Source organism: Bos grunniens, chromosome 16, assembly GCF_055505025.1.
Source record: "Bos grunniens cultivar Pamir isolate PY7600 chromosome 16, Bosgru_T2T1.0, whole genome shotgun sequence".
NCBI classification, from domain to species: Eukaryota; Metazoa; Chordata; class Mammalia; order Artiodactyla; family Bovidae; genus Bos; species Bos grunniens.
Window position 1 is genome coordinate 43283378 of NC_141180.1, and position 26144 is coordinate 43309521.

General features: G+C 40.0%; 1 protein-coding gene across 2 annotated transcripts; it reads right to left on the reverse strand.

The window, feature by feature from the left end:
• Positions 1-5409: 5409 nt before the first annotated feature.
• Positions 5410-24810, reverse strand: NTMT2 (N-terminal Xaa-Pro-Lys N-methyltransferase 2). Of its 2 annotated transcripts, XM_086342652.1 has the most exons (4): positions 24548-24810; positions 13144-13319; positions 7715-7964; positions 5437-6969 (listed from the first exon to the last, which is right to left on the reverse strand). In XM_086342652.1, the coding sequence occupies exons 1-4, from the start codon at positions 24699-24701 to the stop codon at positions 6698-6700; spliced, it is 852 nt and encodes a 283-aa protein (XP_086198778.1). In that variant the 5' UTR covers positions 24702-24810; the 3' UTR covers positions 5437-6697. The 2 variants fall into 2 exon arrangements, with proteins under 2 accessions (XP_086198776.1, XP_086198778.1); XM_086342650.1 differs by lacking the exon at positions 24548-24810 and adding an exon at positions 14546-14715 and having other exon boundaries at positions 5410-7964.
• Between the last annotated feature and the right edge of the window lie 1334 nt (positions 24811-26144).

The following is a 26144-nucleotide window of genomic DNA, read 5'->3' on the forward strand; positions in this document are numbered from 1 at the left end:
CTTTTCAGTATCATCAGTACTGCCACCCTGGTCTGAGCCACCATGACATTTCTCCTGAATTTCTGCAATATGATAATTTAGGGATTCAGTTCAGTTCAGTCACTCAGTCATGTCCGACTCTTTGCGACCCCATGAATTGCAGCATGCCAGGCCTCCCTGTCCATCACCAACACAGGTTTTTTGTTTGGTTCGTGTGCGTGTGTGTGTGTAAAGGCCATTTAGTAAATTTTTCTGCTCTGCAGGCCATGTTGTCATTGTGGCAACTATAGTGCAATTAGGTGTAGCTGTACTCTGATATACATTTATTTACAAAAAAGCAACAAGTAGATTTGGACCATTAGCCATAACTTACCACATCGTCATCTATCTGGTCTCCCTTCTTCCATCCTCACCCCACTGTTACCTTTTCTCAACATAGCAGCCAGAGGAATTAAAAGCACAGGTCATATCATGTCCCTTCTCTGCTCAAAACTCTGCAATGTCCTCCATTCTTGGTCAGTACAAAAGTCCTTTCCATAACCTACCAGACCCTGTGTGATCTGGCCCCAGGCATATCCCTAAAGCTCCTCTCTTACTACATTCTCTCCCTCATCCACTCAGCTGCAGCTGCACTAACCTCATTGTTTCTCAGATAGCCCAGACACACTCAAAACTTGGAGCATTTGCACCGGCTGCCCATTCTTCCCCCAGATATCCATATGGCCAATGCCCTCACCCTCTTAACTTGGTGCTCAAATGTCACCTTTTCAGCAAAACCAATCCTGGCCACTATTCAAAATTACAGTCTCCCTCCATGACTCTCAATTCCCCTTACTTTCCTCTATTTTTACCTGTTCTTTTTCCAAAATTTGCCACTTTCTAACATTAAAAAATAATTTACTAATTTCTATTTATTGTAATACTATCTCTCCTAGAATACATGCTCCACAAGGCCAGCGATTTTTGGCTTTTACTCCCTGTGTATCCTGAGACCCTAGAGCAATGTGTGGCACATAGTAGGCATTCATAAAATATGTGCTGAATGAATGGAATCTGTGTGAACTCCTTCCAATCCTAGAGATGTAGTGAGTCACTCTATTCTCTATGTTATTTAATTCTTCGTACATACTATTATTTTAGTCTTTTTATCCTAATTTATTATTATTTTTGTATCTCTCTTGCCCATTACAGAGTCACATTCTTCTTGGACATCTCCTACATGTTTATTTGCAGTAAGTAATACAGCCTGTCACCTAGCAAAAGGACAAACCATGCCAACATGAACATAAAAAGGTGCTATATATGCGTAGTTCTCTGACACCAAATCACTAACTCTGCAAGTCAGTTACTATTTTAACAGTATCTCCTTAACCCCACTCCAGATGCATGTATACACACACTCTACTAATTGAGATAATTTTAAACTATTTTTCACATATTTGCTTAATTAGCTTGCAGCGACCTCTGTGAAAACACTGGCCTCTGATGATTATAAGAGGTATTTTTCTGGCATAGACACCAAAGCATCAAAGAATCAGCTAGAACGAAGGAAAGCAATAACACAACTGGTTTTAATTACTCCTGACAGGCAGCTGAATATATCTGACACAGGTCTTCTCCCCAGTACATCATTCAAAACAGGCCAGTTATAGGAAATGGTGGAGTTACAGAATGGGGCCAAAATGTGTCCACAATATAAAGCAGCTCATCTTTCATGTGGGTGACCTTATTCATTTTGTTTTATATTTTTATGATGATCCTGAATCCATAAAATTGTTGACCCCTTGAGACTTGGCATGCTTCTATACTATTGCTGAGGAGTGGTGGCTCAGGTTCTCAGAAGAGGAGGTAGGTGAAGACTGCACCCTTTCATGAATCACTGGATAAACTAAGGGGTCCTCCAAAGTTCACCTACAACTGCAGACATGTTTGTGATTAATTCATCTATGAAGTACAGGTGTGCACTTTCCACTTCTCTTCAATTTTCAGAAAAGGATTGACTTCCTCTAAGCCTAGCTGCTCCTTCGGACTTGTCGCTTTGCAGGAAGCAGATGAGGATTACAAGTCACTTTGTTAAGACCTACTCACAATTTTAGGGCTTCCCTGGTAGCTCAGATGGTAAAGAATCCGCCTGCAATGCAGGAGACCCAGGTTTGATCCCTGGGTCAGGAAGATGCCCTGGAGAAGGGAATGGCAACCCACTCCAAAATTCTTGCCTGGAGAATTCCATGGGGTCTCAAAGAGTCGGACATGATTAAGTGACTAACACTTTCACTTTTTTTTTTTTCAGTTGCATTCACAATTTAATATGTCTCTCTTATGAGGTATACCTTCCCACCTAATGAAACTATGGGTCTTTGGTTAGCCATATCCTTGAATTGGCTGCTATTGAAAAAAGAGATTTCCGAACTAGGCAGGATTTTGCCCCGAGACCTAACTTTCTTACTACAGTCTTCTCCCATACGTCTGACCCCTGAGCTTACTGCTGCCTTATTTCTGTGCCTTTCCTGGTTCTTGCCAGTTTGCATTGTTTGGTCACTCCTTGGACCTGTCTTGTACATTCCAGTGCTCATGGAACTTTAGAAGCTCTTGGTTTTTCCTGCTGCTTTGCTCTGATTCCTGTTTGATGCCTCTTAAAACAGACTGTCCCCTGAGTCTCTCTACTTAACATACTTTCAGTAAAACTTGGACTTCCTTCAGTGTAGTAGTCGGGCTTCCCTTGTAGCTCGGCTGGTAAAGAATCTGCCTGCCATGTGGGAGACCTGGGCTCGATCCCTGGCTTGGGAAGATCTCCTGGAGAAGGGAACAGCTATCCACTATAGTATTCTAGCCTAGAGAAATCCATGAACAGTATGGTCCATGGGGTCGCAAAGAGTCAGACACAACTGAGCGACTTTCATTTCACTACTTCACTTCAGTGTAGTAGGGGATATAGGTTTCTCTGGTGGGTAAGTGGTAAAGAACTCACCTGCCAATGCAATAGACATGGGTTTGATAACTGAGTCAGGAAGATCCCCTGGAGAAGAAAACGGCAACCCACTCCAGTATTCTTTCCCGGGAAATTCCACGGACAGAGGAGCCTGGCAGGCTACAGTCCATGGGGCCTCAAAAGAATCAGATACAACTTAGTGACTAAACAACAACAACTAGGGTGTATGCTAAAAACTGAGGCTCTAACATGAATGTCCCATTAAGGAGCTCAGAGTTAAATAGGGGAAATGACAGGTAAGCAAGTAATTACAGTGCCACACAATAAGTGCTGTGACATGTCAAGCAGATGGTATGAGGGTGGCACATAGTAGGGGCATCTAACCCAGCACCTGGAAGGAAGCTTTCCTAGAGTCAGTAACATTTTTGCAGTCTGAGACAGACAAAAAGAATGGGAGATATTCTGGAACTTCCCTGATGGTCCAATGGTTAGAACATGCATGTGAACTTAGTTGCTCAGTCGTGTCCAACTCTTTGGGACCACATGGCCTGTAGCCTGCCAGGCTCCTCTGTCCATGGGATTTTTCAGGCAAGAATACTGGAGTGGGTTGCCACTTTCCTCCTCCAGAGGATCTTCCTGACCTGGGGATTCTGTGTCTCCTGCATTGCCCATAGATTCTTTACCCACTGAGCCAGCTCAGCTTCAAACAAGGGGGCAATGCTGGGTTCAATCCCTGGTCAGTGAACTAAGATCCCACATGCCACGTGGTATAGCCAAAAAGTTAAAATAAAATAAAATAAGAATGAGAGATAAGGAAGTAACATCAGTAAATGCCATGTCCCAAAAGTCATAGCTCCTTGAGAGATCTCTAAGTAGTTAAGCACAATTTCAAGAAATGTGGGAAAACCGAGGCTGGAGAGAGAAGCCAGGGCTGGATCACAAAAGGCTTTATGTCAGTCTACGGTGATGGGAATTCATCCTATCAGTGATGGGGAGTCATTGAAAGTTTATACATAACATGGTCAGTTCAGGTGTTAGAAAGCTAGCATTGGTGTGGAGAATGGATTTCTCCATCCAGCTACTTCCTTGAACCTGGCCTGTGTCTTGCCTGCCCTATCTTATCTTCCTTTGACTCTGAAGAGCCCAGCTCCACACCTCTTTTATCAGTATCCTCAAAAGTAATGATCAGAATCAGTTTGAGATCTTAAAAAATACAAGTTATTTGGTCTCATTTCACAGAATCAGATTATCATGGGGACAGGGCCTGGGAATCTCTATTTTATAAAAACTGCCCAAATGATTTGGAGGCACTTGGACTATGAACTAATGTAGATTGTCACTTACCATACAACACAGATGTGTTGATAAACATCAGATATATTTTTGCCTTGTTGAAGACAGCTGGAGTAGGTCTCACTCCAAATGTCTTCCTTCTATAGCATCCTTGACTCTACTCAGAAGACCAGAAAATTCAGCCCCTTCCTTGTAACCTCAGATCTTTCCATTATTCTTTAAACACATCCTAACCTTCACATTAACTATCAGGCAGCATGCTCCGACTCTGATGGCCTCACCTCTCAAGCTACTCTTTCCTTTAGTTGCTAAATCATGTCTGACTCTTTTGCAACTCCATGGACTGTAGCCCAGGCTTCCCCGGTGGCGCTAACAGTAAAGAACCCACCAGCCAATGCGGGAGACATAAGAGATGAGTGTTCAATCCCTGGGTCAGGAAGATCCCCTGGAGGAGGGCATGGCAACCCACGCCAGTATTCTTGCCTAGAGAATTCCATGGACAGAGGAGCCTGGTGGACTTCAGTCCACGAATCCCTGCGTGCTGAGTCGCTTCAGTTGTATCCACCTCTTTAAGACCCTATGGATATATAGCCTGCCAGACTCCTTTGTCCATGGGATTCTCCAGGCAAGAATACTGGAGTGGATTGCCTTTTCCTTCTCCAGGGGATCTTCCAGATCCAGGGACCAAACCTATGTCTCCTGCATTGGCAGGCAGATTCTTGACTGCAAGGCACCAGGAAAGCCCACTCTTCCCTTTACCTTGTACTAGTTATTAACTTGTTATAGAGAGGAGATATTGGTATAATTTACTTCCTAATTTCTGCTTTATCAATTAAGTGAAAAATAGATATGGAGTTAGGAATTTTTGTGGCACAATAAAGATCTGGAAGTTTTCTAAGAAGAACAGAAAATGACATAGGAAGAGAAAAGGGACTGCTGATCTATTCCAAAGATTCAGCTGAGTTAAAGATTATGTGTTCATATTAATGGGGCAATTATGTTATTTCCTCCTTGAGCTCAGGAACCAGGGTGCTAAGGAATGGACAACTGTGTCGATCAGCATGTGAGTACTTGCAAAGCAGAAAGTCAAGAAGTAAGAGAATAGGGTGCTAAGTGTAAAAGAAGCAGAAAATGCCTAGGATGGGCTGAAAAGGAAGATTTAGTTAATTTTTTCCAATACATAGAGGATGAAAACATGAGAATTCTTGTTTTGTCATAATAATTCTGTTTGGTAATGATTCATCATTTTATTTAATTTTGGTCTCTGGTTTCTCCAGCAATGATTTTAACTCACATTCTGTTACATTACCCTAAAATGTTATGAATAACATACTGCAGCTGGAAGGTGCCAGTGGCAGAGTGACATAATTTTCCAGGACATAAAATCAGACTACTAAATCATGCTATATCAACATAGTGTTTTATAATAATTATTTTCCTCCTAATTTAGAGCTATCACTTATAAACATGATTTTAGGGTGATAGCATATGCATTTAACAGACTTTCTTTACTTAAACTGATTGTATTTCATAGAAGACTCAATATATAATACATCAAAAGACAAATCCTTCACATGAAGACTTTAGAGCATTTTAAATAAAATAGAAGTTATATTTAAACATTCTGCTAATAGAAATTAAGTTACATTTTTGTTTTTGAAAGATTTTAGATGTTTTTAATTAAACTAATGCAGTTAGTTCAGTTTTCAGGTTTACCATTTCCTATCTCTTTCCAGTGTACATTCTTATCAATCAAGGAAACAGGAGCGACTGCAATGAAGCAAGTTGTGTTAGAAGCCCGTGACTAAAATTAGATTATCAATGACATTCACTTACATGTTCACAGCTGAAATTTCAAGGGTAAAACATTTTCTCCTGAAAGGAGACACTTCCCCATCACTGAAATGCAGACTTCTGTTATGAAATTGCATCCATATTACATCATTGGGCAGCGAAACTGACCCAAAATAGAAAGTGAAACCACATTTTTTTTTTCTGCCAAAGACAAAATTAAGTAATGGAATTGTTTAACAAGGTTATTTTGACTGGTGCTTTCTTAATTAAGGGGAGATTTTTGTCTGAGAGAAGTAATATTCCCAAAGAGGAAGGAAGTATAAAGTATCTAGCATGAGGGCAGAGAAAGGTGGTCTAGACTTTATCCCACCCACCTTAAACTACTCTTTAATGCAAATCTTCAGAGACCAATGCGGTTTCTATTTTGTGACTGTTGCTCCCTTTCCTGTTTTTATGGGTACACTGGTACAGTTCAGATGTTTTTCCAGATGTCACATTCCATTTATCTTTTGGAAAAGTCACAGCGTGTGTGCATGTACTTACATAATTAGTGGAAATGTGACATCAACCATTTTAAAACATACATTGCCTCCCTTCTGTTCATTCCTCCGTGGATCACAAGGGGTGTAACTTGTGAATCAGAGGAGAGCCACTCTTCCCAATGCACCTTTGTGCAGTGCAGTCGTTCACTCCGGCAGCTGGTCAGGAGCTTCCATCGCTGTGCAGCGCAAACATCCACACCGGGACACATTGCTCTGGAAAGCCGTCCTGCTTCTGCTGGCCTAGCACCACCAGCCCACTCTTCCTAATGAGGGTCTGAAGGATGTCCATGTCCCGAGTCACGCTGCTGTCAGAGAGATCGAAGATGCAGCCCTTCCGGGCCACATTGTCCTTCAGTATGATGATGCCATTTTCCTTCAGGCCATCTCGGCACCGGGAAAGAAACGCAAGAAGGTCTTTATCGGTCAGGTACCCTACAGGTGAGGCCAAGTAAATGGGGGAACAGGATGAAAGGGTGGGTGGGGAAGGAGGTGAGTAGGCAAGACTGAACGGCCACAAGGCTACAAATCGGGAGCTTGTTTGTTCATTCATTCATGAATTATTTCGTAGCCTGAATTGTTTTGTTGTGGGAGGCTTTGAGAATTTAGGTAAGAGGACAGGTATCCTCTTTGAGGAGAATCAGTGCACGTTCTGTAAAACAGCTATTATACCAACCTAGTCTATCTACCTCCCAGGCACAAAATAAACCACTCCTCATCCCTTGGATTCACTCCATGTCTGGTGAACAGCTCAACTCTGCCATTATTCCTCTGTGTCTTACACACACACACACACACACACACACACACACACACACACTCAGACCAAAATCTCATTCACTGCTATCTCATTTCCTGAGAATTTAAATCTAAGAAAGCCAAGGTTTGTCAATAATGGAGATACACTTTTTAAAGTTTTTCAAATATTCAGTTTTCTTCTAGGATTTAGGTTGGCACAAAGACACTCCATCCTAAGAATGGGAATCACCAGCCTTGTTCAGTGGATGTTAGGGGCAGAATCCAGAGGACCAGAGTTTGGGGGGAGTTCGCATTATATGTTAGACTAGCTAACTGTTCTAAGTGCAGCTAGAGCCAAATATCCCTTTGTGTCTTTGCTCTGCCTCCACAAGTCCTCCAGTTAGTGGGGAGAAGGGAAGATGCAATGCCATGCAGAACTAACCAATGACCCACTGAATCCAGATGACATCATATCTTCCCAGTGGGGGTGTGAATTCCTGCAGGCTATAGCAGTGGTAGCTTTCTACCTTGTCACCTTTGACCTGCAGGTAGTTCTGTGCTTCGAGGAGGAACGATTCCATCATGTCCACCAGTTCCACAGTGTTGAAAACCGGCAACAGGACATGCTTGCTCACTCTTCCTATCCCAGAGCCGCAGTCCAAGGCACAGTCCGTGCCAGCTCTCCCGGGCCCCTGCAGAAAGGTACCTTGTGGAACATTCCAATGACAGACATTCTCCCTGAGTCTTGACACTCAGTTACCTCTTTAAGTAAACTTCATTTAGGTCAAGTTCATATAATTAAATGTGGGTTTCCTTGGTGGCTCAGACAGTAAAGAATCTGCCTACAATGCAAAAGACCTCGGTTTGATCCCTACATCAGGAAGATCCCCTAGAGAAGGGAATGGAAACCCACTCATTATTGTTGCCTGGAGTATTCTTGCCTGGAGAACTCCATGGACAGGGGAGCCTGGCAGGCTACAGTCCATGGGGTCACAAAGAGTGGGGCATGACATAGCAACTAACATACACACACACTTAAAATTTAATGTACTGTTTTAAATGTACCATTCAAGGAGTCTGGACAAATGTATACAGGTAGTACCCACCACCGTGGACTTCCTAGGTGGCACTAGTGATAAAGAGCCCCCCTGCCAATGCAGGAGACATAAGAGACATGGGTTCAATCCCTGGGATGGGAAGATCCCCTGAAGGAGGGCATGGCAACCCACTCCAGTATTCTTGCCTGGAGAAACCCTTGGACGGAGGAGCCTGGCAGGCTATAATCCATACCGTAGCACAGAGTCGTAGCACTGAAGCAACTTTAGAATGCCTGCACCCACTGCCAGAGTCAAGTTATAAAACATTCAATGACTTTTTTCAAAACATATCCAAACATGTCTAGTTTTTGCCTTCTTTATTTTATCCAATTATAGGTCTTTCAAATAATTAAAAAATAAGATTTTAGAAAATGTCTTAGGTTTGAGAACTAGGTAATGTTTTATAAGAAGTGGGCCATTTAAAGTCCTATGAAAGTAGAACTTTGCTGCTGCTGCTGATGCTAAGTCGCTTCAGTCGTGTCCGACTCTGTGCGACCCCAGAGACGGCAGCCCACCAGGCTCCCCCGTCCCTGGGATTCTCCAGGCAAGAACACTGGAGTGGGTTGCCATTTCCTTCTCCAGTGCATGAAAGTGAAAAGTGAAAGTGAAGTCGCTCAGTCGTGTCTGACTCCTAGCGACCCCATGGACTGCAGCCCACCAGGCCCCTCCGTCCATGGGATTTTCCAGGCAAGAGTACTGGAGTGGGGTGCCATCGCCTTCTCTGAAGTAGAACTTTGTTAATTGCCAATTTGAGTCAAATCCATAGCAAATGGACCTGCACTGTAGCTTATTGCCTTGTAGAAAAAGAGAGAGAGCAAAGCAGAGAGAATCTTTCAGAGGTTTAAAATTGCTTTTCAAACTCATGCAGTGAACACATTTCAATTCATACTGGGGTGGATGATTAAAATTTATGTTTTTCAAAACTGATTTTGAGGGCTCTGAATTATCTACTATTCTTGTGTGGAAGATAATTTTTAGGACCTGAGCTGAGGAAACGCAATCTGTTCCATTCTCAGGCCAGAATTTCACTTCAAACTCAGCCTCTATGGCATATAGCACATTTATGAGGATAAAAGGTAGTTGCAGCAAAGTCCCCCTGTCTCTTTTCATGCTAAAAATTGTTTCTGCTTTTGTATCAGAAATCACATGACTTATTGGACAAAAAGCCCTTAAACTTTTTAAAAGTAAAATTCTGAATTAAATTAACTGACAGTGAAAGATGAATAGTTAGTAGAGATAGGAGGATATCAGCCAATGAAAACCTTCTCAAATTTGCTTCTATAAAGTAATATACATACACACACACACACACAACCAGTATATATCTATGAAATAAACATGTGTATATATGTATATATATATGTATATGTGTGTGTTTATGTTGTATGATATTTGACTGTAGCTATCCTTGAAACAACAGTTTCAAAACAATATACAAAACAATTGGCCTTCCCAGGTGGTTTTAGTGGTAAAGAACCCTACTGCCAGTGCAAGAGACATAAGAGACGCAGGTTCAATCCCTGAGTCGAGAAGATCCCCTGGAGGAGGGCATGGCAACCCACTCCAGTATTGACTGGAGAATCCCTATGGACAGAGGAGCTTGGCAGGCTACAGTCCAATGTGTCACAAAGAGTCAGACACGACTGAGGTGACTGAGCACATATGTACGCACGAATACACAAATATACAAATATATACAAATTTTGTATACAAATATACAAAAACTGTTATATAAAAACACAAAAGATGCCTTTTACTCAAATCTTGTGCACTTTTGCCCCTCACCGCTACCGCCTAGTTGTCTTTATTCCATGCCGTTCCCCGTGTTTGGCACAGCCTCGCATATCCTGGCACCAAGTTTTTTCCTCTTTCTCTCATCCTCATGCTGTGCCTCTGAGAAGAGACATTTAAAGACTGACCTCTGGGACAACATCTCTACTCTCTTGGACACTCTGGCTGCTTATTACTGTGCTTGGATTGAAATTTGATGCACCTCCGTGAATGTGACCAAAACCACATAAATGTGTGATTTCAGAACTTTAATTATCTTATTATTTATTATCTTATTATTTATTATCTTCATAGTTTTGGATTTATATAAAACAGTAAAATACTCTAAGAAATTTCATTTTCATTTTGATTCTGCCTATGTCTTTTGTGTCAAAGAATATTATTTTACCTTCTTTCCATTGGAGTTTGAAAATAAAGTGTTAAATACCACTGTATAAAAACCGTGAAATACAGTTAGCCCCCAATTTTTCAGTCATCCGATCTCTGAGAAATATCAAGAGATAAAACCATCAAATACCAATTCCTTTTTATAAATTTTTACTTTCCCCTCAAAAAGCTAAAAGTAAGGAATGTTATCAGTTTTGCCACTGATATTATCTTGGTATCGTTTGTTTATTTGCTAAAGTAAGCACATTTGCAACAAGTTTAAAAGTGTTTTCCCACTGTCCCAGATCACTAAGGGTTGAAAGGAAAGCAAAACTTTAAATTAAACAATCTGCCTTTTCCCAGTTGACATAAGGATAAATCATGTCAGATACTCATGTTCCCAAACTCCTTGTATCTTGACCTGGATACTAATTTAGCATATTATTAAGGTCAAAGTACCAAAATATCATTTCTTTAAAAAGACTATGTTTGTACTTTGAGGTCACAGCTTCACAATGAGCCTTGTCTACTAAGAAGGACTCCTTATATTTGTTTGAAAAAAGCAGACTACTCATTTCCAACATAAATATGCCAGCAGAAGCCTGTTTCCTTTCCCAGGTCTGTGGGCCTGTGTATGGGCTCTGTCTGACCAGCATCCCTGTGGTCAGTTTGGCATTCACATGGAGTGACAAGACAGCCGGATTACTAACTAAGCTTCTGAAATGCACTGGGATCAAAGTCAGCCTCACCTCGAGGCGAGCAGGAAGGATTGCTCTTCGCCAGATTGGGGGAGAGTTGAGGTCTGTGGTCCACACACACACACACACACAGAGCAGGGATTTTTCTGCTTCATGAGACAAATAGAAAAAATATGTCGTGGATAAGAGCTGGGAATTTGGTATCAGACAGACCTTGTCGGGCATGAGTCCCAGATCTGTCTCTTACCAACTGTGTAACCTTGAAAATGTACTTAATCTCTAGAAGTCTCAGTTTCCCCAACCATGAAAATGAGAAATAATAATAGTACTTACCTCCCAAAATTATTATGAAGAACAATAAGATAGTACTTCTAAAGTGCTCATCAGAGTGACTATCTCAGATAAAGTGCTCGGTGAAGTCAGTCAGTAACACTGATTTTAAAATATTCCAGGTTAACCTGATCTATAAATAACCCCAGCCATCATCTCTAGTTTTGTAGTCCTTTATGGCCACAGTTGATGTCCAGACACTTTGCCCCAATGAGTGCTCCATCCTGATTCTATTTTTCTATACTCAGGCAAAGGGTACTTCAGAGAAAGTTGGATAAAAAGTGAACCTCACCTCAACACTAGAGAAACTATTAATATTATGCTTCTAAATAGGTTGACAACTTAATCCCAAATATTTGTAATATTCTTAATGGTTCCTTCATCAGAATAAAATGGAGTCCAAATTTCAGATGAATAACTTCATAGTGAATTGGAACAAAACCTGTTTGCTAGTTAGGACTTTGTTCTCAGTAGAACCAACAGCAGCTTTATTATGTGGGTTGTCTGTTCTAAAAACTAAATGAAAAAGTGAAAGTAAGTCATTCAGTTGTGTCCAACTCTTTGCAACTCTGTGGATTGTAGCCTACCAGGCTCCTCCATTCATGGAATTTTCCAGGCAAGAGTACTGGAGTGGGTTCCATTTCCTTCTCCAGGGGATCTTCCCGACCCAGGGATTGAAACTGGGTCTCCTGCATCGTGGGCAGATGTTTTACCACCTGAGCCACCAGGGAAGCCCCAACTAAATGAAGCTCCAAAAAATACAATGACTGAATTATATGAAAGCTTGTTAGTAGTAGTAGCAATAAATGAGCTCTATTGCATAATAATTATGTGCACTAAAGTAAATATTTGACATATATTATCTCATTTGAGCTTCACATTATCCTACAAGATATGTTCTGTGGTTATACTCTAGACACAGGTAAGAAAATTGAGGTTTAAGAGAATTTAAGGAGTAAACCCAAGGTGGCTTACACTGTAAGAAGAACCATAATGACTCTGGGGCCCAAGATTCTGGCCCCTAAAGTATATGACCCATCTCCATGTGGCCTGAAAGTATGGAAGTGGAGTTTTACCCAACACCAAATCTATAAAGGGATCACAGTTTTTCAAGGCAATGTCTCAAGTGTGTAGAAAACAATATAAAGATATTCTACTATACTTATCATTTTTAAACTAAACATAAGCCTGCATTTCCCTACAACGTTGAGTTTTTATTACAGAGACTCAATAAATCACCCCAAGATCCCAAATGGCATGATTTCTCATCGGTCATCTGAGTGTCAACTGCTTATCTATGGGATCTGAAAGAGAAGTCTTCTTAATCTACTACTTGTAATATTAACACTGCTAGTTCACCTTCCCCTGAAGCATAAGAAATAAGCTGGTGCTAGGAGAGTGATGCCAACTAGGATAAACCAGTCATTTAATGTGCCCCATCCTTTTTGAACCTCTTAAAACAGGCTTTCACACTAAACCCATGGCTCACCCATTTGGCTTTCATATGACTGAAGCAACAACACAGAAGCCTGTGAGCTCATTGTTTGCAAGAACTTTGCTTCCTAATCAAACTACAGTTGGATACTCACCCCAACAAATTTCCTGAGAAATTTCTGAGAGGCCTGGATATCTGGGTTGGACAATTCAATGAAATTTCCCATCATACCCTCTTCTGTAGCTGGTACTTCTTGATAGAAGAGTTTAGCTCTGGCATAGAACTGCATCTCACCATTGATTACTTGACTTGTTAAAGCATACAATTTCACTGAAAATAAAACATTATTAATATTTAAGTGACAGAACAAGTTCATTCTTATCATGCAGCGAATTTCCTCTTAGAAGCCTGCAAATCTGTGGTATGGAGGAAAGGGTATTCATTTGATGTCAGAAGATCTGGGCTTGAGCTCTAGCTCGGTTATTTACTTGCTATTTAACCTTGGGTAAACTTCTCAACCCCTATGATCTTCAGGTGGGTCATGTATAAATCACAGTCGTGGCATTTTCATGATTTAATAAACCTAGAGTTTAATTTTAAAAATAGCTTGTCACTGTGTTTAAAAGTATTCAATAGTGTTTGCTACAGTAGAATAAATAATTTCACAAGTTTCACAGTAAGTTTTATCTTTGACCTTAAAATATTTTATGGAAATTTGATCACTAATCCTTACTTCTAACCACAAGGTAGATTAGGGATAGGTATTTTTTTCATTTCTTTTTCAAGCAATTCATACCCATATATCTCTTTGTACCAACATGACAGAAAATGTGCTTGAGCCCTAAGTTCTGAAAATAAAATACTAAAAAGTATAATATTTTTTGAGCAACTATTTTGTACTAGGTATTATACTAGGCACATTCACATATACTACGTCATTATTTCAGAAAAGAAGTGAGGTATTATTTTTAAACATTTATTTTTATAAAAACATGTGTTCCCACTTCTGAAGGGTAAATGAGTATGCACTTAAATGTGATTTGTAAATTAAAATGCATCCTTGCAGATATAAAATATGTTCATTAGAGAGCATTCAGAAGGACATGATAGAAAGTGAGATGAAAGGGAGAAATTTCTTGTTCAAGATTATAAGCTGAATCCATCCATTTGTCTTCTCTCATTCCCAATACTCCCCATGAATTGTTTTAATAAACTCAATCTGTAACAATGAAGAAAATGAGGAGGGACCGCCAATAAATTCATGATTTCAACAAATTTCTGGAAGACAAAAAGCAGATGGAACAAAACTATATAATTTACAGCTCAGGACATCTGCAAAGGAAGTAAAAGTTAATTTAAAATCTGCCTGCAGGCCAACTGGGAGGTGACCAATGTACTTCCTCCCAAAAGTGACAAGCAGCACAGCTATAATCTAAGGGGGGGTAAATAGTCTCTTCTCTAAAAAAAGAAAAAAAGGAGAACTAGACCCATTAGTGTTGGGATCCTAAAATAGTAATTCTGGCATATAGAAGGTTCCAGGCACCTCATCTGCTTACATTCATCAGAGTCTGGTAAAGTCAACTGGCATATGTAGAGCTCCTGGGCATCCTTTCTATTCAGTGGAGAAGTATGTAACAGAGGAAATCTTCTCCACCACCTAAACTCCTTTACCTTGTCCTTCATCCCTAACCATGGATTAAAAAATGACTTCCAAATACATGAGGGTGAATGTCTGAAAAACAAAAGAGAGATAAACAATCAAAACTGACTTCAAAGGAAATAGAAATAATCCAGGAAATTAATGAGAATTTAAACCAAAACCAAGCAAAAATTTTTATCCATGAGGAGATATGAGAACAGGTGCATCATAAATTGAAGATAAGATGTCAAGAAAATGGCAATGTAAAACATAATAAAGAATTCTTAGAAATTAAAATTTTGATTACCAAAAACTTTGGAGTTAATATTGAGTAAACATTTGGAGGTAACATTGAGTAAACAAATCAGGACATAAAGGAAAAGGTAGATTCAGAAAACACAAGTAAAAATATTAAAGCTATAAAGATTTAACTCAGAAGACCCAACATCAAGCTAATTAAGATTCTCAAAAACAGAAAATGAAGAGAAGAAAATTATTACAGAAAAAACAGATAAAATTTCTCAAGCTGAAAGAGATTGTAAGGTCCAAGAGCACTAAGCAATATGGATTTTAAAAACCTCGCTGATTCACGTCACTGTATGGCAAAAACCACCATGATATTGTAAAGTACCCTCCAATTAAAGTAAATAAATTAATTAAAAATACTTAAATATACTTTATTTAAATAAAAATATTTTTATTTATGAAAATTTTTATCAAAAATAATTAATGTCACATTCATACATATCTTTAGGAAATTTCAAAACACCAAGAGTAATGAGAAGATTATTAAGTTATTTACAGGGGAAAAGTTTGCTGACTTTCAAGTAGGGTTGCCAGAGTTAGCAAATAAAAATATAAGACATACAATTACTTTTGAATTTTAGATAATCAATGGATAATTTATTAGTATAAATATGCTCAAAATACCACACATTGCATGGGACATACTTTTACTAAAAAATTGTTTGTTGATTATCTTAAATTCCGGACTAGGCAATGGCACCCCACTCCAGTACTCTTGCTTGGAAAATCCCATGGACGGAGGAGCCTGTTAGGCTGCAATCCATGGGGTCACTAAGAGTCAGACCCGACTGAGCGACTTCACTTTCACTTTTCACTTTCATGCATTGGAGAAGGAAATGGCAACCCACTCCAGTGTTCTTGCCTGGAGAATCCCAGGGACGGGGGTGTCTGGTGGACTGCCGTCTATGGGGTCGCACAGAGTCGGACACGACTTAGCATATCTTAATTTCAAATTTAACTGACCTCATAGTTTACCTGGCAGCCGTATATTCAAAGGAGTAGACTCAGGCTTATAACACAGATCTCATCACAAACACTGAAAAACAGTGTCATCAATATTTTAAGGGAAAATTATTTTGAAGCTAAAATATATTACCATTCAAATGGTGAGAGAATATTTACCTCCCATATTCATTCTTCAGAAGTTTCTCAAAGCTATATTCCAGCTCAGTGAGGGTTAAAATTGAGAAGATATATCATGAAAGACAACAAAATTAACCCAGGAATCCAATGAAAAGAAATCCCAAAATGGTAGATATTATTAGATCTAGAAAGAAATCAGTTTATACTACAACAGAAAGCATTGGCTTCAAAAATATCTTCAGGAAATAGAATGAACTGGATTCTGGGCAATGGATAGTAGGGAAGAAGTGAGAAGACATGAGTAATATCCTTAGGAAGACATATTTTTAACCTCAACAAAAATAAAAGACAGTTGAATGCTCCAAGTAAAATATACAACTGTATAAAAGAATGTTACAATCAGGATATGAAGCAAACCAAAATATGACATAATTGTACATAGAAGGAGTATAAGAAAAGAGAATCTATTTAAACTTTACTAGGAACACCAAGATTGTGACGGTGGATTAATGTACCACATGGCTCTGAATTGAATAACGGTTACATAGTTCCAAATTTTTATTCTAAAAGTTAAAAATCCAATAAACCCTACTTCTATCCATTGTAGTATATTTCATCTGTGGAGTTACATCATTATTTCCTACCTTGAAGACGCTGAGGCCAATATTTGGACCCTTGAGTGATCATGAATTTGCTAAAAGGAATATAGGAATCAGAACCCATGTATGTTATTTTCTAGAGATTAACAATATTATATACTATATTTCCTATATATGTTAATTATACAATAGATTGTCATTTTAAAAACACAAACCTTTTAAAACTATTAATAAATAGTCCAGTAGTCATGTATGAATGTGAGAGTTTGACTATAAAGAAAGCTGAGTGCAGAAGAATTGACGCTTTTGAACTGTGGTGTTGGAGAAGATTCTTGACAGTCCCTTGGATTGTAAGGAGATCCAACCAGTCCATCCTAAAGGAGATCAGTCCTGGATGTTCATTGGAAGGACTGATGTTGAAGTTGAAGCTCCAATACTTTGGCCACCTGATGTGAAGAACTGACTCATTTGAAAAGACCCTGATGCTGGGAAAGATTGAGGGCAGGAGAAGAAGGGGACGACAGAGGATGAGATGGTTGGATGGCATCACTGACTCAATGGACATGAGTTTGGGTAAACTCCAGGAGCTGGTGATGGACAGGGAGGCCTGTCATGCTGTGGTCCATGGGGTCGCAAAGAGTCGAACACGACTGAGTGACTGAACTGAACTGAACTGAACAATAGATTGTCATTTTAAAAATACAAACCTTTTAAAACTATTAATAAATATATAGATTTTTTGACATTTTATATACAAGTGAGCATCTGATTGAGAAAATATAACTTTAAAAGGAATGCCCTCATGTTCAAAATCATTGGGAACCGACACCAGTCCCCCTTCCCTAGCACTCAGTAAAGTATTATGTCAACAATGACATATAATGAATAAAATTAATGCTTATAAATTCAACAGGGACAGAAAAAATTAAGCATCACCATGCCAAAAAAACATGACTGTTCCAAATTCGTCTGGATGTCTCAGAAAATGAGGTTAAGAAATCACAGCTCACAAAGTCTTCCCAGAGACGAATGCTTCTGGGGCAAGCCACAGGTAAGCCACAGCCCAGTGCTCTCTTGTTGATCCAACCAAAGCAGCAAAACAACCACTCTCATCATCACCTGCTTAAGTCAACTAGTTGGTGGAGTTTATTAAAACCTTTAATCTGGAAATGGGAATGGTCCATTATGCCAGCAACGTTTAGACCACAAGTGAATGCCAAGCTCAGCAGGGGTCAGACTCAATAGGTAAGTTTTTATGGTTATGGGCTTGTCACCTAATTGACAGGAACATTTCACTAAAAAGATATATGAGGTGTAATGTCCAGCCCTAGGTACTCCCCTCCTGATAGCTCCTGCAATGGTGCCAGTTGATTGATAAGGTAATCAAACATCAGCCTATATCTTTTTATTATAGAATACATCTAGTGGCTTATTCTTGTGGGATTGCAATGTTTTTGTGACACCTAGTATAGTCTAAACCAGAGGCTAGACACTCTATTAGCTCTTGATATAACATGGTGCTTATTTCTTGACCTACATTATAAGCTGAACTTCCAAGCAATTTCCAAGGTTACAAAAAGAAAAATAAAGTACGTGTGAATTTGCCCTGAAGAAGAACAAAGATCTTGTGAACTCTCTAAGAAAGATTTGTTGAGAGCATAGCGTTTATGCTTGCTGAGTACCTTCTCTATTTTCCTTTTTTGTTTGTTTTTTTAGTAGAGTTGGATATAACTCTTTTAGACTTTATTCTAGATATTAGACCTGTTTGTCAACTGGAAATTGACCTAAAAGTCTTCAGAGGATATATAGACTAGATTTAAACAGTAAGTTTGAAATGATTTGAGATACAATACTGGATCAAGTTAGTCTTTTATTTATAAGAGGAAAGAAATGGAGATGTCTTTAGGAAGTATAAGGTCTTCCATAAGAGAGATTTGTAGGTGATCACTTCTCAATTTAGCCATTAAAGAAGTGACAGTAAAAATTTAACGAAGGAAGGGAGGAAAGATAAAAGGAAGGGAGGAAGGAAAGAAAATGTGTCTAGGCACAATAGAGTATTACTCAGCCATAAAAGGAAGAAAATTCTGCCATTTGTGACAGCATAGATGGACCTCGAGGGCATTATACTAAATTATATAAATCAGACAGAGAAAGATAAATAATGTATGATCTCACTTATTTGTGGAATCTAAAAAACACCAAAGTCTTGTCAGTTTTCTCATCCACAAGAAAGGGTAGGAGGGAGTGGAATTTTATCAGTGTTCCTGGTAGAATCCAAAGGTCTGTGTGTGCCAGAATGCTAGAAAGTCATCATTAACAAGCCTTAGAATTACACTGAGAGTCCCTCTAGGTTTTATTTCTTCCCTGAATGCTTTAGGAGTCGGGGGTTCCTTGCCTGTAAAGTAATGCACTCTCAACCCTGAAAGTTTTAGTGGGCTTTTTCTTTTTCGACTGAGGACTATTTCAGGGCTTCCCAGGTGGCTCAGTGGAAAAGATTTCACCGATGAATACAGGAGTCACAGGAGACACAGATTCAATCCCTGGGTCAGGAAGATCCCCTGGAGGAGGAAATGGCAACCTGCTCCAGTATTCTTGTCTAGGAAATCCCATGGACAGAGGAACCTGGTGAGCTACAGTCCATAGGGTCACAAAGAGTCAGACACAACTGAGCACACAAATCCTTTTCAGCCCTCAAACACAAGTAAAGAAAGGTGAGGAAGGAGGGAAAATACACTTTCCCCACCCCAGCAAGGATGTATACAAGTTCCTGCTGCACGTCATGTCCCCTGCCCACTTGGCCAAATGGCTTCCTCTCTAATTCCTATTTCAGTGTTCTACCTAACCCGCTGTTGAATGTGAAAAGGTCAGAATACAAAGATACTGGGGACAGAGTTTTCATGGTGAGATTCTACATCGGAAGAGTCAGAAGCTGATCCAGCAGTCACCAGGCCTCCTCTGGACCTCCCTCTGCAGCATCCTGTAGTGATGCCTGTCATGTCCCCACGTTCCACAAAGATTATCTGTGCGGGTCTCTCTCCTACATTAAACTCTCAGGATAAAGCTCATCTTATTTTCCTTATTAGCCCAGGACTTACCATCCTGCTGACCCACAGCAGGCCTCCTTTGAGTGTTCACTGAATAAATGAATATTGTCTAGTTTTTCGTTCTTTGGATAACAGGTTCAACAAAGTAGTGGATGGATATAGGGAATAGCCAACCCACTCCAGTATTCTTGCCTGGAGAATTCCATGGACAAAGGAGCCTGGTAGGCTACAGTCCATGGAATCGCAAATAGTCTGACACAACTGAGCACATGCACGCACACATGACATAATCACACATAGGTCACACTTTTTGTGGTTAATGAAAAACTATAGGAGGATAAATTGATTTTCCTAATTAGGCAAACCTAAATAATAAACAAATAGTAATCATCACTGATCAAACATGTATATATGTACTATATATGCTAGCATTTATATCTCACTGAATATATAAGATAGACGTGACTATCTACAGAAGAAAAGAGGGCATCAGGAGGTTAAAGAAATTGCCAAATAGTGAGTGACATAACTGGGATTTAAACCTAGTTCTATTTAAATTCAAAATCCATATTTTACCCATTTAGTACTGTGTATAGGACGGTCTGCTAAAGAAAGGAAAACGATCCACTTCTTCATTTCTTTAAAATGAAAAATGGTCTTACATAATTGGTATTGCAAAGGCAACAATAAACCTTCGGAAAATGTATCACTGCACAGTGAGTTGTGCAGCCATGCTTTCCACAGGGATGAAATCAACTTGAAAAATGCCAAAAGTTGTATGCTGAGTTTCATTTGGAAGTTACGGGGGAGCCTGGTGGGCTGCTGTCTATGGGGTCACACAGAGTTGGACATGACTGAAGTGACTTAGCAGCAGCAGCAGTGTATTTTAGGGAATGTTTTTATTAATTCTAGGTTTTAATTGTGATAGCAAAGTTGTGACCATTGTTCTCAATTTCTTCCTCAGAGCCTAATTATTTTAAAAGGGTAAGTGAAGGGGAGTTAATAACCATTAATAGGTACCTCCCATGTGCCTGACGTTATGCCAAGGCACTTTCATGTCATCTCTCTTAGTCCTCACAAAAACTGGAATTGTAATCACTATTTTACAGGTAAGTGATGGAAAAAATCTGAAAAATTTAGTAACATGCTCCATATTACGGAGAAAAGAAGTGTCACACCCAGGTCCTAACCCAAATTATTTAAATGCAAAGCCTTTGTTCCTTTTGCTAAACTGCTTGGAAGTATTATTCTAAGTGCGAAGTTAGACTAAGCCTTTAACAATGTCCAGGAGTAATAGATTCTTGCACAATATATAGTGAATAAATATTCACTGACTTCTGTGTCCTTAAAAATATGCTGTGGATAGTGCTGGAAGAATTACTGAGGAGTTGGCTTATGTGTACACCTCCAAGTTGGATTGTATACAGGCCCACACTGTTATACAACCTGGAGATTTACCTAAATTGTTTTCCTACTCTACTTCCCATTTGTTCACAAACAGCCACCTATGACAAATTCATTCACTCCAGGCCTCTAGCTGAATTTGGGCTGGTATAACTAGATTATATGAACCCATTCACTGGCTCACCCATCTTTCTGATTTCTTCAGTAGAAAGCCAGTGCTCCTCATGGACTGTTTTTTATATTCCTGTCAGTTGGAAAATTTTGGTAAAACTTGTAGTGCTCCCTTCACTAGTCAAGTTGCCATTTACACTGAGAGGCAGCATGATTTTGTGGTTAAAAAGCTCAACTGGCCTGGCTTCTAATCCTGCTCCACACTCATCACCGTGTGATCTTTGGCCAGTTACTTACTTCCTCTGTGGATCAGTTCCTCAGATTCAGGAGAGAGAAAATAACCCCACCACCTAATACAGATGTTGAGAGGATTAGCAGACTTCCCTGGTGGCTCAGACGGTAAAGCATCTGTCTACAGTGTGGGAGACCCAGGTTTGATCCCTGGGTCGGGAAGACCCCCTGGAGAAAGAAATGGCAATCTACTCCAGTACTATTGCCTGGAAAATCCCATGGACAGAGGAGCCTGATAGGCTACAGTCCATGGGGTCGCAAAGAGTTGGACACGACTGAGTGACTTCACTTCACTTCACTTCACTGAGAATAGTAACAAGCATGTTTCCATTTCTGTGTGAAGACCTGTCATAGTCAATGGCATAGCTAAGAATTCCATTGGAGACTTTGAATATGCATGCTCTTGCTTCTCCAGGAATCACTGAACTTAGCCAGGGATATTTCAACAAGCGTCCCCATGACTGAATGTCACTTCACAGTGAGCTGGTGTGAGGCTGACTGCTTAACGCAGGCAGTTGGAGGGAGGAAGGAAGAAAGAAGAAATCAAAGAGTCTGGTTAGCCGCCATTCTTCCCATAATTACTCCAAACAACAAACTCTCTGTGTAGATGCTACAGTAGGGCTCCCCAGTCTTTTAAAAGAAGGGCTTTATTTTCATTTCTATGAAGTCTTGAAATCATCAAGAGGAGGGGAAGCCAACTCTAAAACACCTCAGTGGGGGCTGGGGAAGGAGTGCTTCCACTGGCTGAGTTTTACTTCCAAAGTGAAAACATTAATATCCACTGGAGCCTGAAAACTCTCATACAGCGAATTAAGCTTATCATTGGTAATGCCTGTTCTAAGGAAGGCTGTGTGGTGACTTTAAAAGAGAGCTGGTTCTAAGGAAGGAAATGAAATGCTACTGCTTACTGAGCATTGATGAGTTTCACATATATAATTGCATTTAATATTCCAACAGCCCCACAGTTTTGAGGAAAATGATGCTCAGAGTTTAGCAACTTGCAGGGGTGATTTCTCTATCAGTAGCAGTGCCAGAATTTGGACTCAGGATGTTGGAAACTTGCAATTAATTATTAGTAAGGGGCCATTTAATTTTTCTCATAAATATTTATTGGGGTCTTTTAAATTCATCTTTAGCTACTTTCAGAGATGGGGTTTAATCTCTAATAATTATTTTTAAAATTTGGCAGTCATCTACCCCTTAGCAAGTCTCTCATAAGTTATTGAATTTATATATTTCGCCAGACTAACGCAACATGAGCCAACAAGCTACTGTTACTGAGATATCGTCCAAACAGTGTCTCCAGTGGTCTGACAAAATATATGGAGTGGTCAGAACATCATCATCTTCCAAATAAACTGCTCTAATTTTTCCATTTGGATACAGATGAGATGTCGACTATGTCCTAAAGGAATTACTTATGGGTAGATCAGAGAGTTTGGATCCTAAAGCAGGTTGAGCACTGAAAAATTGATGCTTTTGAATTATGGCACAGGAGTAGACTCATGAGAGTCCCATGGACTGCAAGGAGATCAAACCAGTCAGTCCTAAAGGAAATCAACTCTGAATATTCATTGGAAGGACTGTTGCTGAAGCCGAAGCTCCAATACTTTGGCCACCTGACACAAAGAATGGACTCGGAAAAGATCCTGAAACCGGGAAAGATTGAAGGCAAAGAGAGAAGAGGGTGGCAGAGGATGAGATGGTTAGGTAGCATCACCAACACAAAGGATATGAATTTGAGCAAACTCCAGGAGACAGTGAAGGGCAGTGGAGCCTGAAGTGCTGCAGTCCATGAGGTCACAAAGAATCGGGAACAACTTAACGACTGCACAACAAAATGTGATCTACCAGAAAGAGCCCTGGTTCTTGCTTTGGTATCTAGGTGAGACCTATCTAGACTGATCTCATCATTTCTGAATTTTCTTTTCCTCATTTTAAAAAAATAGTATAGGGGACAGGAGTGAGAAGGTGCATAGGAAAGTAATAATACTGACCCTATCTATCTCATCATGTGGGTATGAGGTTCAAATAAAGTCATAAATGAGAAATTTGTATAAGGAATATATATATATGTATATATGTGAGATGAAGTCATTTGTATATCTAGAATTAAAGATTCCCCTCAGAAATGGACTTAGAAAGTGACCTTGGTAGGCTGGTAATATAGTCTTGAATGCAACACAAAGAATTATGTAGCTCCTTGCCCATCTGGAAAGCCTGCCCACATCAAGTGTACAATGGGGCTTTCAGCAACCTTAAGAAAACAGACTGGGGTGAAACATACTGCTCCTGCTTTCATTGGGGGAATATAAATCAAAGGGGATACTTCACTCTTTAATCACAAGTTATTTCCTCTTCAGGGCTGTTAAGAGTGCGCTTAACTAACCACTTTCACACAGGCTGAGAAAAGCAGTGTAGACAAACCAGATAAGCTTTATGTTGCCCTATTGTCCAGTTCCCTGAAAACTAGAGGAAATAACTATAATGGAGACAGACTACTGCCCAGTTTTTTTCTTAACATTCAAAGATCACACTAAAATCAGCTCCTTTAAGCTCTCAGACTATTATTGTAACTCAGAAAGGCCAGAAAGCATTATGTGGAGTGTGTGCTCATGCATACACATGCAGACACACACTCACCCCAACAACCTTGATCTATTATTGTTCAGCCATTCTTTTTAATTGTGAGTTGATATGCTATTGCATTAATATTCTCATCTTTGAGTTACCTAATTTACTCACCTCTAAACTTTTGCAAATATTAAAAATGTCCTTTCAAACTCAAGAAATTCATTTCTACAAGGCTGATATTCAGGCAGCCAACACCCAGAGAAGCAAGTTACTCATGTCTGTGGTGCATGGAAATCCCAAAATAGAGGCTTGACCTTCCAGGCAGCACTTGATTTTGCACTCTCCATAAAAGAATGCCATTGAAATATTTAAGCCCATTTAAATGGTTGTGGGTCCTTTTTATCTGAAAAGTGTCCTTGTTCTAATTCCTTTTGGAAAAGCCCCACAACCTCACATAGTGGCTCCAGTCATTTCTTATCCCTTATCTAGGAGCTCTGACTCACTTACCCAGGGGAATATTTTCCAGCAGGTAGAGATAGCTCTGAAAGAAGTCATTGCAAATGGCTTTGTGAAGAATAAAGGACATGCTATGTCGACAGAGTTCATCATCGGTCTTCTGCCAGCGGGATCTGAAGGCAAAGTGGGCTCCCAGGTGGGCCATGGTGAAAGGGGATAATAATTATTCCTACAGAGAGAGGAAGCTTGCCTGACAGTTTCTTTGAATTAACTTTCTCTTTCTACACGAACTTGAGACTGTCATTTTAAACCAACCCCTGTCCATCTATATCAGGAGAAGTGTCATGGGGCTGGGGGGAGGGGCAGCAGACACAGGGAGGTCAGACTCTTGGCACGTCTACTGTCTGATTGCTCGGGCGACACCACTCCTGGCCAGCAGGTGCTAAGTAAAGATGAAACCAGGCTGAGCGAGATCCTGCTTCATCCAGGGAAAAGCACACCTCCCTCCTTTAGCTGCCACTTCAAACAAGCAGGAGCACAGCCTGCTAACACCCTGAATACTTTCTTTAATTTGATTCCTAAATTGGAAGAGCCTCATTTCCATTTCAAAGAGTCGTGAATATTTTGCGGGAGATCCAGTTCCCTGATTTCCATCCCTCCTCCTGGAACGCCAAATCCTCAAGTTACAAGTACCCTTCAAAGTCATCTTAGCTACCCATGCTTCTTTCATCAGTATAGTTTTGCCCAAATCTTTTCATAGAGATGGATGCATGTTTCCCATTTTTGAGGATCTTCAAGAGACGCAATTATATGAAAGCCTGTTCTGATGTTAAATACCTTTCTCTGTCAGCAAACTCTTCCATCTAGCTTGCACTAAATAATACCTAGTCATGGAGGACTGTTTCTTCATCTTTCCCTATTAAAGATAGGATTTTCCTCATATGCACTCCTTTGAAATCTGTACTGGGTATCTTCTCACTGTCCTCCTGGTCTACTCTATGCTGTTCCCACATTACTGTGTGTGGTTGGAGACTGGACTGTATTGACCATATTAGTGGATGTCTTGCCTTCTGGCTTCTGGTTGAGTTCTGCCAGTGGTTGGTACCAGCAGAAGGGTAGAAGAGAATGATTCAGCGTATTTATTCCCCTGGCACCCTCCCTGTTGATATGCCGTTGGCTGACTACTTCATAAGGTAAAAAGTCATGGCTTCTGTCCCAGGGTCTTCTCATACAAAACCCTCTCCCAGTTCTGGTAACCGCTCCTTCCTCATGCCGCTTCAGACCTCAGGAGAGTGATACACCAAGCTGTCTCAACCTCTCGGGTAATGCACTATTCCTTGTAATTTCTCTGTACCTAACTTACCACACCTTTGGAAATAGTCACTTTATTAAGCTGGCTCAAATTCTTAATTTGTAAATATCATATGTTTCCTGTAGGGACAACTATCATTTTAACTCTCCAATACTCTTAACAGGAAAAATTCCTAAGAACTCGTACTCTTTCGGCCCATGCCATATGCAACCACTGCCCACCATCCCTAAAACACACATAAACACCCACCCACCCACATACAAATGAACACATTATGTTTGCTTTTTTTTTTGAAGTCGATAAGTCATGTCCGATTCTTTTTGTGGCCCCACAGAT

Excerpts from the sequence above, each read along its gene's own strand:
- NTMT2 (XM_086342652.1), bottom strand. The coding sequence starts at position 24,701 with ATGGCCCACCTGGGAGCCCACTTTGCCTTCAGATCCCGCTGGCAGAAG. Across the intron at positions 13,320-24,547 it reads GCTGGAAAATATTCCCCTGG|TGAAATTGTATGCTTTAACA; the intron begins GTAAGTGAGTCA and ends TTTTATTTTCAG. Across the intron at positions 6,970-7,714 it reads CTGGATTCAGTGGGTCATTG|GGTACCTGACCGATAAAGAC; the intron begins GTTAGTTCTGCA and ends CCTCACCTGTAG.